Source organism: Scyliorhinus torazame, chromosome 27 (genome assembly GCF_047496885.1).
Source record: "Scyliorhinus torazame isolate Kashiwa2021f chromosome 27, sScyTor2.1, whole genome shotgun sequence".
NCBI lineage: Eukaryota > Metazoa > Chordata > Chondrichthyes > Carcharhiniformes > Scyliorhinidae > Scyliorhinus > Scyliorhinus torazame.
The window spans coordinates 4,705,565-4,721,106 of record NC_092733.1 but is presented as its reverse complement, the minus strand read 5'-3'; the positions used below and the strand labels follow the sequence as shown (position 1 = coordinate 4,721,106).

The following is a 15,542-nucleotide window of genomic DNA, read 5'->3' as shown; positions in this document are numbered from 1 at the left end:
TTTCCGTGTGTGTATAGGATGAACCAGTCACGTTTTGCGAGGAGACATTTTTGAATCACAAATCTACTTTGATGAAAAATTTCCTGCAACATGCCGTACACCTTCAACTCTTCAAACAGGTGAGACTGGGCGGGGAGTCTGTGTCAGGTATGGAACCATGCGGTCGGGGTCGGGACCTAGAACTCCGTTTTCCACAACATAGCCAAGGATGGCTACGCTGTAGTGCGGAACACGCACTTCTCCATATTGTACGTGAGATTAAGGAGTTTGGCAGTGTGGAGAAATTTGAGAAGGTCAGTGTCGTGGTCCTGCTGATCGTGGCCGCAGATGATGACATTATCTAGGCACGGGAAGGTGGCCCGTAGTCCGTACCGGTCAACCATTCGGTCCATCTCACATTGGAAGACCGAGACCCCGTTAGTGACGCCAAAGGAAACCCTAAGGAAATGGTAAAGGTGGCCATCTGCTTTGAACGCAGAATAAACCTGATAAAAATCCAAGGAACACTACGAACCACACATCAGTATAATGTATTGATCACTTATATAGTAAAATCACTGTGAGTTACGAACTAAATGTAAAGTCACCATAGTCCCAGATGACCATGAGCTGCTTTCCCCTTTGAGAGAGCTGACCGGTGGAGGTTTAACCCGAGGGTCACCACACCTCAGGCGAGGGGCGAGGTTGAGAAGGCGGGGCCTTCATGAATAACCTCAGCCGGTTCGGGAATTGAACCCACGCTGCTGGCTTCGCTCCGCATCGCGAACCAGCCGTCTGAACTAATTGACCCCAACAATTCATTTCAAGTTGCATTGTAAACTCTGATGTTAGCCTCTGGTAATTGGAAATCCCAAAGGCAGACTGTTAATAGTCATCTGTAGTGGAACTCACGTCTGGAGTTGCCATTGATTGATATTGATAAAGAGTGCAACATCTGTTATGCAATGTTACTGCCTGCCAAGCACTGGGACGCCTTGTATTAGCAAGCAGTTCCATTAGAGAGCCACTGGGTGGCACTGTATAATAAATATCTGGCGAAGCCTCTCGCCGCAATTCAGAAAGTAGCCATTTCAAACCTCCATTCTGTGTGGCCTTTCCCCAAAAGCTGGATTTCACCAGAACACAATGGTGGGCCCCTTCAGATACTGCATCTTTAATATCTGTGCAATGCAAATGGGAACTCAGAATGCACAAGACATAGATTCCAATCACTGCATAATTCCATCCACATTACCCTCACAATGAACTCAGTGATACTCATTGGCACAAAATACCTCACCACCCTCTGCCTCCTGACTGTGAATTCCACATGACAGCATCTTCCGCAAATATTCCAGAAATAGGAAGAATCAGATGGTGGGTGTGAGATAATGTACGATAAGGTTTGGAGAATACATGTTCCATTTGCAAAGCAGGGCAAATAAGGAGCTGGAAGCACAAATCACCACCAGCTGGAGGTGACAGGACGAGAAACCTGGCTTAAAGAAGGGAGGTTTGGGAATTTATAATTCCTGGGTACAAAACATTCAGGAAGGAAAGGAAAAGGTGCAGTGGCGATGAAGGAAAGTGTTGATGGCTGCAATTTTACACCTCCCGGTGTGGGGTGTGTAACAAAACCAGGTTGGATTCTGGGGGGTCGCACCATGCCCTTCACATGAGGTCTCCAGTAGTATTTTAGCAGTCGCGATGTGGGGATGCCGGCGTTGGACTGGGGTGGGCACAGTAAGAAGTCTTACAACACCAGGTTAAAGTCCATCAGGTTTGTTTGGTATCACTAACTTTCAGAGCACAGCTCCTTCCTCAGGTGAGTATTTTAGCAGTGGCAGGGTAGGTGTTGGGTGGCAGACCCACCTACCCTTGGGCAATTGTCCAATTAAGGGCCTCTTCCAGCCACAACTGGTGGTATTTTACCAGTGGTGGTGGTGGGAGCTCACATGATGTAGCGGGGCGGCTCGACAGGTGAGGGGCAGGGTTCTGACTGTTGCTGCTACCCAGGGTCCAAAGGAGGAAAAGGAGCCCCATTATTATGCCCTCACCTGTCCTCCCAATTGCCAACCCCTATTCCTGATGCACGATCAATTGAACAAAGACTAGAGTTGGACACAACTGAGGCTTTATTGCTCTAAGATGTGTGGCCTCCCACAGCCGCTGGCAAAATGGCTGCTGAATGGAGGACACACATATTTATACTCCGCCTACTGGGCGGAGCCAGCAGGCAGGGACTACCGGCGACTCTGTAGTACAGGTCCTACCTTACATCACCTAATAAAGGTGTAACAGTGGTTTACCACATTCTCCCCCTGTTAAAATTGAGTCTTTTGTCTCAGCTAGATCGAGCATGGCCCCTTCTAACAGCCTTTGGCGTATGAGGTCCGACCCACTCCCTGTAATGAACGCGTCCCGTATAAGGAGGTTCGAATGTTCAGTGGCCGTAACAGCCTGACAGTCACAGTCCCGGACGAGTGGGATTAGGGCCCACCAGAAGTCTTCTATTGACTCACCAGGGAGTTGAGAGCGAGTGGCGAGTGCGTGCCTGGCGAAGAGCGTGTTCGTCTTCTGTGCGTAGTGTTCTTTGAGAAGCGCCATGGCGTCAGCGTAGTTCGGGGCGTCCTGGATCAGCGGAAACACGCTGGAGCTCAACCTTGAGTCCAGGATCTGTATCTTCTGAACCTCCGGGACAGGGCTGGTCGCCGAGTTGATGTAGGCCTCGAAGAAGGTAGCCAGGAATTAAAGTCCTTTTTGGCGTCGCTTGATTGCGGATCCAGCTGCAGGCGATCTGGCTTGATTCGGAGGTCCATCTTTTAGAAAATCTTAGAGCAATAAATTGATGCACGATCAATTGAACAAAGACTAGAGTTGGATACAACTGAGGCTTTATAGCTCTAAGACGTGTGGCCTCCCACAGCAGCTGGCGAAATGGCTGCTGAATGGAGGACACGCATATTTATACTCCGCCTACTGGGCGGAGCCAGCAGGCAGGGACTACCGGCGACCCTGTAGTACAGGTCCTACCTTACATCACCTAATCAAGGTGTAACAGTGGTTTACCACAATTCCCACCCCACATCAAGGCTTGCCTGACTGGCTCCAGTGAGTCTGCACAGTTTCTTGTGCAGGACTGGCTGTAAGGCCAGCACTCCCAGTGCAACTGGTGGATCAAAGAGCTGCCGGTCCTCTGACTGGCTTAAAGCTGTTGAAGGCATGACATCAGCCATATCTTCAGGCAACTCATTTTCTGAGCCACACCAAATAGCATCATGGTTTCCAGGTCCAGCACTGGCACGTTTGTCCCGATTTTCCAGCCAGTGGGTCACTATCTCCACATTAAATCATGTCCCATATGGCTGTGGGATGACAGAATCTGTTCGGAATGAAGGAACAATTGAAGAGATATATTGCTACTGATTGTATACTATGGCAGCCGGGTTAGCTCAGTGAGCTAGACAGCTGGTTTGTGATGTAGAACAAGGCCAGCAGCGGGGTTCAATTCCTGTACCGGCTGAGGTTATTCATGAAGACCCCGCCTTCTCAACCTTGCCCCTCGCTTGAGGTGTGGTGAGTGTGGTGACCCTCAGGTTAAATCACCACCGGTCAGCTCTCTCCCTCGAAGGGAAAAGCAGCCTGTGATCATCTGGGACTATGGCAACTTTAGAGGAGCAAATCTTGAGACCTGTTACAACTGGAGAGGTGCTAGGTGTAGTTCTTTTTTTCTAATTTGTGACTTTCTTTGCTTCTATGTTTTATCTATTTTACCATCACAATTTTGTACTTTACCATCACAATGTCCCATCAGACAAAATAGAATCATTGCTTCCCAGAGTATTTCTGCATGAGGTTTGGCCAATCAGCAGTGCTAACGAGCTAAATGTTAGCCATTCATTCTTCACAGCCAGGTCTAATTATCTCCATTGAAAATGCTATTCCAGCAATCTCCATCCCTCATTAAATAGGTTAGGTTATTATCCTTCACATTGTGGATCAGCTTTCCCCTCACCTTTCCATGAGCAAGCACTGGTTTTCACTCCGTATCTTTCCCAATGATCTAGTCAGGACATGCACCTTGTTCCAGGGGATTGAGGACACACACTCAGACGTGCACAGTGTCTCCACACAGCCTGTCCTGTAGCTTTTGTTCTCTTCAGCCAAAAAGAGCCACTGGACAGCAGACTATGTGTGAAGAACATATGAATTAGGAGCAGTAGGCCACTCGGCCCTTCGAGCTGGTTTCCCCTTTCAATAATTTCACAACTGTTCTGATTGTAACCTCAACTCCGCATTCCATCTTTCACCCCCATGTTTATCAAGAATCTACCCAGCTCTGCCTTAAAAATATTTAAAGACTCTGCTTCCACTGCCTTTCGGGGACGAGAGTTGCAAAGCCTTACTCCGGGAGAAATAAATTCTCCTGAGCTCTGTCCTAAACGGGTGACTCCTTGGGCAGAATTTAACGGAAACGTTTCCAAGTTCATTTATGGCGGGTTTTTCAGGGAGTTTCCCGCCGGCTCTGAATGCGAGTTCCCCACCACTATCCAATGCCACTTAGTCCCTTTTCTGGGCCCTGGGAAGTTTCTCTCCGGTTTAGCCCACACTTTGAATTTTTTTCAGCACTGGGGAGCTGAACTCCAAGATCGGGCCACCATTTTTAAAGGGTGCCCCGATCTCTATGTGAGCTTGTGGGTCCCCCACCCATGGGCAATGTGACCCCCCACACACATGGGTCGGGATTCAACTAAAAGAGAACAAAGTCCCGTAACAAGTGCATTTAACCGCGTGTTTCTGGGCACTCATAGCGACACATGCTATAAAAGCTTAATCACTTTAATTTGCAGATTTGTTAAAAAGTGATCCCGCCCACAATGGGTGGGATTTACATCGCAAGGTCACATTAGACCTTGCGCGCATGGTGAGCCGGGTAGATCCCGGGACAGGGGTCATCCGGCTTCTATCAGCCACGCTGCGCCAAGGTGAGCTGCATTTTGGGCACAGTGTGGCCGTTCGATCGCGCCCCTTACCCCTTATTTCAAATAGTTCTAGATTCTCCCACAAGAGTAAATATCCACTCTACTCCTCAGAATCTTTCAATCACATTGTCTCTTACTCTTCTAATCTGCAGCAGATCCAATCCTAATCTGTCCAACCTTTCCTCACGAGGCAATTCTCCCATTCCAGACACTGGCCTGCTAAACGTTTTCGCAACTGCTTCCAAAAGACCAATTCAGTTTGTTTAAGACTAGGAGAAAAGTACTGATTAGACTTTCATTGGTCTCCATTTAGAAAATGATGCTACTTACACAGGATACGGAGGGTGTCCACCTGCTTTTTAACAATAGGACTTATTATCGGCTGAACTTGAAGTTTCATTTCAGCCTCACAGACGTACTGCTGTTTATCCAACTGTGATTGTGCCTCCAGAGTATGGTAAATAGTGATCCCAGTATTGCTCAATTCATTCGCTAATATGTCAGCTCCATTCGTCAGCCTGAGTTGGAGTTGCCCTGAGACATTAAACACACTGCACGTAACATTAATCAGATTTCCTTCAAGGTTGACTGGTAGCTGGATTTCAGGGTCAGAGAATACTGTAAAAATAACAAAAAGACATGATTAGAAATATTCCAAAAGCTTATCGTGCAGCCCCTGAGGTGTGACCATAATATTGAGACAAAGGCAGGTACGCTCAGTGCTTACTACTGTCACCATCCACCTCACTGATTCACAAGATGGATGTCCAAGGCCCCATGGCATCTTTAGCAGGACCACAGGGAATAGGAGCAGGAGTTAGACCATTTGGCCCCTCGGGTTTGCTCCACCATTCAACTAGATCAAGGCTGACCTTCTACCTCCACACCATTTTCCTGCACTATCCTCATATACCTTTAGATCTTTAATATCAAGAAACTATTGATCTCTATCTTGAACTTACTCAATGACTGAACCTCCACAGTACCCTGGAATAGAAACATAGAAACCAGGAGCAGGAGGAGGTCATTCTGCCCTTCGAGGCTGCTCCACCATTCATTACCATCATGGCTGATCCTCGATCTCAATGCCATAGTCCCGCTTTCTCCCCATACCCCTTGATGCCAGTAAAATCTAAAACATTATCCATCCTTTTCTTGAATTTTTCAGTGACTTGTCCTCCGCAGCCTTCTGTGGTGGAGAATTCCACAGTTTCACTCCCCTTTGAGTGAAGAAATGATCCTCAGCCGGAATCTCCGGTTGGTGTGGATTCACTTTTCCTGCTGGCAGGGTACCCCCGCCCGTGGGGTACCGGTGGCAATGGAAAATCCCATTGACAAGCGGCGAGAAGATAGAATCCTACCCCCAGCAAATAGCGTGCCACTGAGAAACACGCAGCTGGGAACCGGAAAATCCCACCCCTCATCTCAGTCCATATCCTGAAACTGTGTCCCCTCGTTCTAGATTCCCCAACCAGGGTAAACATCCTCCTCCATCTAGTCTCGGGTCTTTTCACAGTAACTTCATTGCAGTATTAATGTCAGCCTACTTGTGACACTCATAAAGATTATTATGATAAGTCTGTCCAGCACTGTTAGAATTTTATACATTTCAATCAGATCTCCTCTCATCCATCTAAACTCTAGTTAATACAGGCCCAGTTGACCCATTCTCTCCTCAGTCCCACCAACACCGGTATCAGCCTAGTGAACCTCCATTGCACTCCCTCTGTGGCAAGTATATCATTTCCTAGATCGAGAGACCAAAACTGCTCACAGTGCTCCAGGTGTGGTCTCACCAAGGTCCTGTATAACTGCAGTAAGACATTCCTACTCCTGAACTCAAATCCTCTTACAATAAAGACCGACATATCATTTACCTTCCTAATTGCTTGCTGCACCTGCCTCTCCACTTTCATTGACTGGTGTACAAGGACACCGAGATCCCTTTGTACATCAGCACTTCCCAATATAGCACCATTTAAATCATACTCTTCCTTTCTGAATCCTCCTCTCTCCCGCTCTTTTAGATGCTGCTGACTGTCTCTGGGTCCTCTCTCCCGCTCATTTTGATTCATAAAATTATAGAAACACTTTAGCGCAGAAGGAGGCTCTCAGAGCTACAGTTACTGCTGATTCTAATTGGTTTACAGAGAGTCATTTACTTGTCAATCCAGAGGACGTGCCCACTGAACTATGGCAACTGAAGATCAGAATTAAATATTTCTCTGTGAAGCACTTGGCATCTCCTGATGTTGTAACAGGTGCTGCAGAAATCCAGCTTCCTTATTTTTTTTATGTCTTTATGATATTGGGAGTCCCAATTTTGAAAAAAACGTTTTTATGGAAATGTTCACATTTCGTGCACTGCACATGTGTGAAGGATAAATGTGCGGTTACAATATATATGTCATTTTTCTCTGTACCAATTTACCGATTTCTTGTGATTCGTTCTAAGCCCCTGGCTTCTTCATCGGCCGTTTTCCAGACACCCCTCGTTTTATCAGCCTCCCCGCCCCCTTCTCTGTTTGTTCCCTGCGGTCCCTTTTGCCCTCGCACGTCTACCTCCCCCTCCCCGCCCTCGCACATCCCCCTCCCTCGCCCTCGCAAGTCCCCCTCCCTGCCCCTGCTCTATTGGCTGCTGGCTTCAAACAGGTCCTGGAACAGGTTGGTGAATGGTCTCCACACCTTGGGGAAGCTCTCTCCTGAACCTTGGATAGCAAACTTGATCTTCTCCTGGAGGAGAAACTCCGACAGGTCCGCCAGCCAGTCTGCAGCTGCGGGTGGTGCAGATAGCTAGCCGAGCAGGATTCTCCGGCGGGCAATTAGGGAAGCAAAGACATCAGCCCTCTTCCCCATGAATAGTTCTGGCTGGTTTGATACCCCAAAGATTCACACTCTTGGGCATGGCTCCACCCTCACTGCCACGACCTTGAACATTGCCTCGAAGAAGACTGCCCAAAACCCGACAAGTCCAGGGCATGCCCAGAGGCCGGGCCTCCCTGGCAATGTTCACATTTGTCCTCCACCTCCAGGGTTGTTCCTGTACATGATGTGATTCATGGAGTATTCCCTCCCCCCCTCCCCGCCCCCACACACAAACGTCATCATCATCTTATCTATTGAATGGAAAAAGGCCTTGGGGATGTAGATCAGTATGGACTCGAACAGGAAGAGGAACCTGGGCAATACATTCATCTTGATCGTTGGCACCCTCCCTACCAGGGAGAGTGGTAGTGCATTCCATCACTGTAGGCCCATTTTTACTTCCTTCGCCAGACAAGTCAGGTTCCACTTGTGTATCCGTGTCTAGTTGTGGCCAATCTGATCCCCAGGTAGCGGAATTTGTTTTGGGCTAGTTTAAATGATAGCCCCTCCAGCTCTGCCTCTCCCCATCTCGGGTTCACCAGGAATACTTCACTTTTGCCCAGATTAACTTTGTAGCTCGAGAAGGCTCCAAACTCTCCAAGGAGCTTCACGATTTCTTTTGCCGCTTTGTGGGTCCAAGATATAGAGGAGCAGGTCATCTGCACAGACTCTGCTCTCTGCCTCCTCTTTAGATTCCCTTCCAGCATCGCGCCGCTCTCAGGGCGATCGCCAGCCACTCGATTGCCAGGGAGAAAAAAAACGGGGACAGCGGGCATCCCTGCCTTGTGCCTCTTTGCAGCTGGGAGTATTTAAAGCTGGTGGCATTGGTCCGTACACTCGCCTTGGGGGCGTTGTACTGGTGTTTCACCCATGAGGTGAACCCTGTCTCTAGCCCAAACCCCTCCAGTACCTCAGTGAGGTATTTCCACTCGACTCTGTTGAAGGTCTATTCTGCGATCAAGGAGATGGTCACCTCTGGTGTTCCCTCCCCGGATGGGAAATTGCTGCATGGTCCACATCTTGACGGCAATGTTACTTGTGGTGGTCATTGTTTCTTCCTATAGGCTACAGTTCTGACCCCTGCGTATCAGATGCACCATAGAAAGCATCCTATCGGGCTGCATCACAGCCTGGTATGGCAACTGCTCGGCCCAGGACCGCAAGAAACTTCAGAGAGTCGTGCACACCGCCCAGTCCATCACACGAACCTGCCTCCCATCCATTGACTCCATCTACACCTCCCGCTGCCTGGGGAAAGCGGGCAGTATAATCAAAGATCCCTCCCACCCGGCTTACTCACTCTTCCAACTTCTTCCATCAGGCAGGAGATACAGAAGTCTGAGAACACGCACGAACAGATTCAAAAACAGCTTCTTCCCCTCTGTCAGCAGACTCCTAAATGACCCTCTTGTGGACTGACCTCATTAACACTACATCCGATGCCAGTGCTCATGTAGTTACATTGTATATGTTGTGTTGCCCTATTATGTATTTTCTTTTAATCCCTTTTCTTCCCATGTATTTAATGATCTGTTGAGCTGCTCGCAGAAAAATACTTTTCACTGTACCTCGGTACACGTGACAATAAACAAATCCAATCCAATCCAATCATTGTACCTCAGCAGCTCAGAGGAATATTTGCCGATCAGGAAATTTAATCACTTTGATTAAATGACCATCTGATAGATTTGTCATAGAATTTACAGTGCAGAAGGAGGCCATTCGGCCCATCGAGTCTGCACCAGCTCTTTGAAAGAGCACCCTACCCAAGGTCAACACCTCCACCCTCTCCCCATAACCCAGTAACTCCACCCAACACTAAGGGCAGTTTTGGACACTAAGGGCAATTTAGCGTAACCAATCCACCTAACCTGCACATCTCTGGACTGTGGGAGGAAACCGGAGCACCCGGAGGAAACCCACGCAGACACGGGGAGGACGTGCAGACTCCGCACAGACAGTGACCCAAGCCGGAATCGAACCTGGGACCCTGGAGCTGTGAAGCAATTGTGCTAACCACAATGCTACCGTGCTGCCCAATATGATTTGTTTGTGAAATTGATTGGAATAGCTGAGATATTGCTCTGTCCTGATCTTCATGACTGAACAGAATGTTATGTGAAACAGATCATTGTGTTTACATTCCAAACGACACAGTCACTGCTTTCTTATAATCCTGGAATACCGAGTGGCAGCAACATTCCCTTATAATCAGAATAGTGAGTGTCACAAATACCCCCTGAAGCTGCTTCTCTTTGATTATATAGGATATATGGACCAGCAACAGGCCATTCCGCCCAATTAGCCATCCTTTATGTTCCACTCAAGCTAATTATCTGAATATGGAAACATGTCAGTAAATTTCTGACTCATTGGGAGGGATGTGTTTGTTTGAAATGATGTAAATCTGACACTCTGCAATTCTGACTACCATGAACGATCTGAATGCTTTCTGATTGCAATGCCTCTGATAAATCGGATTCTTACCATACGCCACAATGAAAATGCTGCTATTCTTTGGTGGAACTGATGGATACTCCTCAAAGTGAGCTGTACAGACGATCTCTGTGGGACCAGCCACCTGTGGTGTCCATGCTGCTGTTTGCCGGACAGTATTGTCATTTAACCATGTGGTTGAATTCAATTCTTCACCATCCTGAAACAATCTTACTCTCATCTTGTCAACGGGGTAAACATTTGAGACCTCGCATGTCAACATCACTTCTTGCTTCACTTCGACGGGCCTTTGGTCAAAGATTCTTGGCGGATCCATAAAAGCTGTAACACAGACAAGAAATTTGCTTCATTTTGATTTGCTGCGATGTGTTTTAGTTCCCAATGGACAGAGCGGAAAATTGAGCATGTAGCCCTATACACACATCCCAGAATTCCATCACACTTGGTCACGGCGAGAAAACTGGAGCCACCATCAGGTCACATGCTTTCGTTTTGAAATTAATTCTTGCTACTCTTCAGACAGCCCAAATATTCAACTCTACTACCTTTGCACCAGTCACTATGAGTATTACAAGCTTATGGACTCACTAATTTACCTTCACTGTGATCTATAATTGCATCTGTCTACACCATCCCAGTTGAGGCTTGGATTTCAGTGTGTGGGATTCAGGCTGTCAATCTTTCAAGTGGGTTTTATTCTCCCTGCATCATGAGATTGGCTGACCTGCTCCGTGACCATCACCTCCTCTGGACACTGAGATGTGCAAAGCAGCCAAATGGATTTCCTTGAGACATCGCTGTCACTGTTAGGAAACCTCAGGCTACAATCTGAGAAACGCAGGAGAGGGATAATAATATCAGCGCCTGGGCCAGTCTGCGGATAAACATTCTTTGCACCAATTTGTGTGTTGCAATCGAGCAGAGGGAAAAGCAATTTGCATCAAAACCTTGTTCCACTTAGCTTATCTCTCAGTGTCTAGTGCTTTTGCATTGCCTGAAAGAATATCCTAAATAAAAGATACGTACAATTAACTTTTTACTCTGTCATAAAGCTGGCCTGCAGTATTCCTCTCTCCCCCTACATTGTCGAATTTGATTTGATTTTCAATCACCCAGGGAGCGTGGGTGGAGGGAATTTTGGTTTTCATGGTTAATGCAGGCGTACTTTGAAAATGATGCTGTTGGATGGCATGTATGCCTCCAGAGTGCTGTACTGAGTTAAAGTTTAGGGGAGAGTGGGGTGGAATGGGTGGGGAATGCAGTAACCCGCTCACCTCCAATTAACTGCCCATTAAGCTCCGTGAGGAGCTGGTGAAGGTCAGAACAGTCTGGTTCAGGTTGGTGCACAGCAGCTCTCAGTGGAATGTGGGAAGCCATAGCATCGTTTAACCAAAGAGGTTTTCGTGTCAGCGTGAGTGTAGAACCTTTCTGTTGTCCAGTTTATCACTTGTCCCACCATGTTTCTGCTGACCCTCTGATCTCCTACCTTCCCTCTTTTGTAAAGCAGCAGTAAGCCCATGTTACTTCATAGAATTTACAGTGCAGAAGGAGGCCATTCGGCCCATCGAGTCTGCACCGGCTCTTGGAAAGAGCACCCTACCCAAGGTCAACACCTCCACCCTATCCCCATAACCCCATAACCCAGTAACCCCACCCAACACTAAGGGCAATTTTGGACACTAAGGGCAATTTATCATGGCCAATCCACCTAACCTGCACATCTTTGGACTGTGGGAGGAAACCGGAGCACCCGGAGGAAACCCACGCAGACACGGGGAGAACGTGCAGACTCCGCACAGATAGTGACCCAAGCTGGAATCGAACCTGGGACCCTGGAGCTGTGAAGCAATTGTGCTATCCTCAAGGCTACCGTGCTGCCCATATTTTTATGATATGGAGGAAACAGGAACTAATCAGAAGTTCATTACTATGTTGTTTCCCATAATTTGTTCTCCACAAATTTGAGATATTTAACCCATTCTCAGAAACAGGAAAGTGTTTTTCACTCAAGTGAACTTACAGTGAGCTCGCAGAGTCACAGAGCAGTTTGCGATTGGTTTTGTGCTGTTAGAGCCCAGGTCCACTTCTGCCAAGCAGGTGTACTCCTGTCCATCATCTGACACACTGGCAGTGAAACTGAAGACATTCCTCAATCTTATATCTTCATCCGGGAAACCTTGTTCTCCTGTGGAATTAATCTGAAGAGTCTCACTCCCTCTCAGCCATGTGAGGATGAGTTTATTGTTTGGATAGACCCTCGGACCAATGCACTCCAGACTATACGTTCTGTTAACTTCCAGCACTTCCGGAGGTGAAGTAATGTTTATCTCTCGATCTGTTAAAGGAGAATCACAATTAACAGAATTCACTGCAGGATTGTACCTGAGCACTCTCTGTATTACCTCTTCTCACATTCACCCAGATGCATGGGTGATGCACATAGAACATAGAACATTACAGCGCAGTACAGGCCCTTCGGCCCTCGATGTTGCGCCGACCTGTTAAACCACTCTAAAGCCCATCTACACTATTCCCTTATCGTCCATATGTCTATCCAATGACCATTTGAATGCCCTTAGTGTTGGCGAGTCCACTACTGTTGCAGGCAGGGCATTCCACGCCCTTACTACTCTCTGAGTAAAGAACCTACCTCTGACATCTGTCCTATATCTATCTCCCCTCAATTTTCATGTGCAATAAGGATTTACCCCAACTCCCCATTAAGGATGAGTACATTGATCCCTCTTCATTCTGAATTACCAAAATCAAAAATAATTAAATCATTAATTGTAAATAGCAATTTTCATTTACATGCTATCTTAATGTGGTAAAACACAGGAGCGTTATCAACAAGATTTAACACCAAGCCATGGAAGGGGCTATGAGGGCAGGCGATGCAAAGGGCAGATTTTAAAATATATATTTTTATTCAAGTATTTAATATTTTAACATTGTAAATACGCAACTTAACAAAGCAAAAACGACACTTCACCCCCTCCATCCCCCAACAACCTAGATCAAAAAAAACACTCTTACCGCCCCTACTCCCAGCAGCTGATGGTAACCAGGTCTTTAAGCTCTTGTGGAACCCCTCACTCACACCCACCCCCTCCCCTCAAAGCAGATTTGACCTTCTCCAAATACAGGAATTCCAACAGATCCCCGAGCCATACCAAGGCACAGGGTGGAGAAGCTGACCTCAACCCCAATAGGTGAGCGATCAGTGAGGCCAAGGCTAAAATATTAGCTCCCGTCTGCGGCTCCGGCATGTTTGACACACCAAATATGGCCCCCAGGGGACTGGGCTCCAAATCAACGTGCATGATCACTGATATGGTGCTAAAGAATGACCTTCAAAATGTCCTCAACTTCGGGCATGCCCAGAAATTTATGTACGTGATTTTTGGGCCCCTCCCACACAGCTCACAAATGTCCTCCACTCCCTCAAAGTACCAGCTCATCCTCGACTTCATCAGGTGTGCCCTATGTACAATCAACCCCAGCTTCATGCACGAGGTTGAGGCATTCACCCTCCACAGCACCTCACACCACAACCCCTCCTCCAGCCCCATCCCCAGCTCCTCCTCCCACTTGGCCTTAACCCCCTCCAGAGACACCCTATCCTCCTCCAACATCCTCATATAGATCGCCAAGATGACCCCCTCCTCTAGCCCCATCACTGACAACACCCCCTCCAACATCAAGGAGGGCGGTGCCACTGGGAAAGGTCAAGAAAATCTTCTTTGCAAAATCCAGCACCGACATATACCTAAAGGTCTCTCCCTGCAGAATCCCAAACTTCTTCCCTAACTCCTCCAAACTCGCAAACCACCCATCTGGAAATAAGTCCTTCATTTCCACCAACCCTCGCTCCTCCCACCCCAAAACCAAGCATCCAGTCTCGCTTGCTCAAATCCATGATTCTCTTGAATCGGCATCAACCTAGACCCACCCCAAGCCAAAAGTACTGCCTTCAACGTGGCCACCACCACCGGACTCCCCGAACATTCCTTGGGGCAAATGGAAGTGGTGCCGTTGCCAGCGCCCGCAACCCCGACCCCTTATAAGAGCCTGCCTCCAACTTCACCCACAAAACCTCTGACTCCCTGCACCAGCCCCGCTCCTTCTCTGCGTCCGCCGCCCAATAGTAGGGCCAAATCCCCTAACTGCCACCCCCTCTGAAACACTGTCCTCCTAATGCTCGCTACCTTTCCTGCCCACCCAAATTACGAGATCAATTGTTCCACCCCCATAAAAAACGTTTCAGCAAAAAGACCAGCAGGCGCCATGCCACAATAGGGAAAGACTGTCCCATCTCAGTAGGTCCGCCTTGACCCTACCCACCAGACTTGTGAAATTCAACTTACAGAGCCGGGGCCGGAGTCGGGCCCAGTCCCGAGCTATCTCACTCCCACTTACCTGAAGTGGGGAGTTGCCTCCCAAAATGGCAAGCACCCAAACCAGCTCCCTCTCCCAGAAAAGACACCACAAAACACTCACACTTTCCCAGATACAGCTTATAACCTGAAAATGCCCCGAATCTCTGAGTAGTCCCATTATATCTCCCACCGAAAAACCCCAGTTAGAGATGTACAACAACAAATCATTGGTATATGGTGACACCTTATGCTCCACAGCCCCCTCACTATCCCCTTCCATTTACCCGAACTCCTCAACATTATGGCCAAGGGCTGTATCGCCAGCGCAAACATTGGGGGACATGGGGCACCCCTATGTTGTTCTCCTATGTGACTAAAAATACCCCAAACTCATCTCATTTGTGCGCACACTCAGCTTCGGCTCCCTATGTAAGGTTAACCCATGCCACAAACTTAGGCCCAATCCCAAACCTCTCCAACGCCACATACAAATAATTCCACTCCACACAACCAAATGCCTTCTCCGCATCCAGCGCCAGCACCACCTCCGACTCCCTTCCTTCTGCCGGAGAAAGCACCATATTTTACAGACACCGCACGTTCAATGACAACTGCCTGTCCTTTACGAACTCCGACTGATCCTCCATAATCACCTGCGGGAGGCACTCCTCCATCCTAAGCACCGACACCTTCGCCAAAACCTTGACTTCCACATTCAGCAGAGATATCAGCCTATACTCCGCACTCCACTGGGTCCTTCTTTTTTAACAGCAATGAAATGGATGCTTGGCCCATTGTCTCTGGCAGTATCCCCTTAACCACAGCACCTTCGAACACCTTCACCAACAGCAGCACCAGCCTCATCAGAAATGTTTTATAA

The 15,542-nt window shown here is 47.9% G+C and overlaps 1 protein-coding gene across 1 annotated transcript in view; it reads right to left on the bottom strand.

Moving 5' to 3' along the window:
* LOC140403140 (intercellular adhesion molecule 1-like) overlaps positions 1 to 15,542 on the bottom strand; it is a 185,187-nt gene that overhangs the window by 152,806 nt on the left and 16,839 nt on the right. Inside the window, exon 3 of the mRNA XM_072490804.1 lies at positions 12,304 to 12,618. Within this exon, the coding sequence (XP_072346905.1) occupies positions 12,304 to 12,618 (315 nt within the window). The remainder of the gene's footprint in view (positions 1 to 12,303; positions 12,619 to 15,542) is intronic.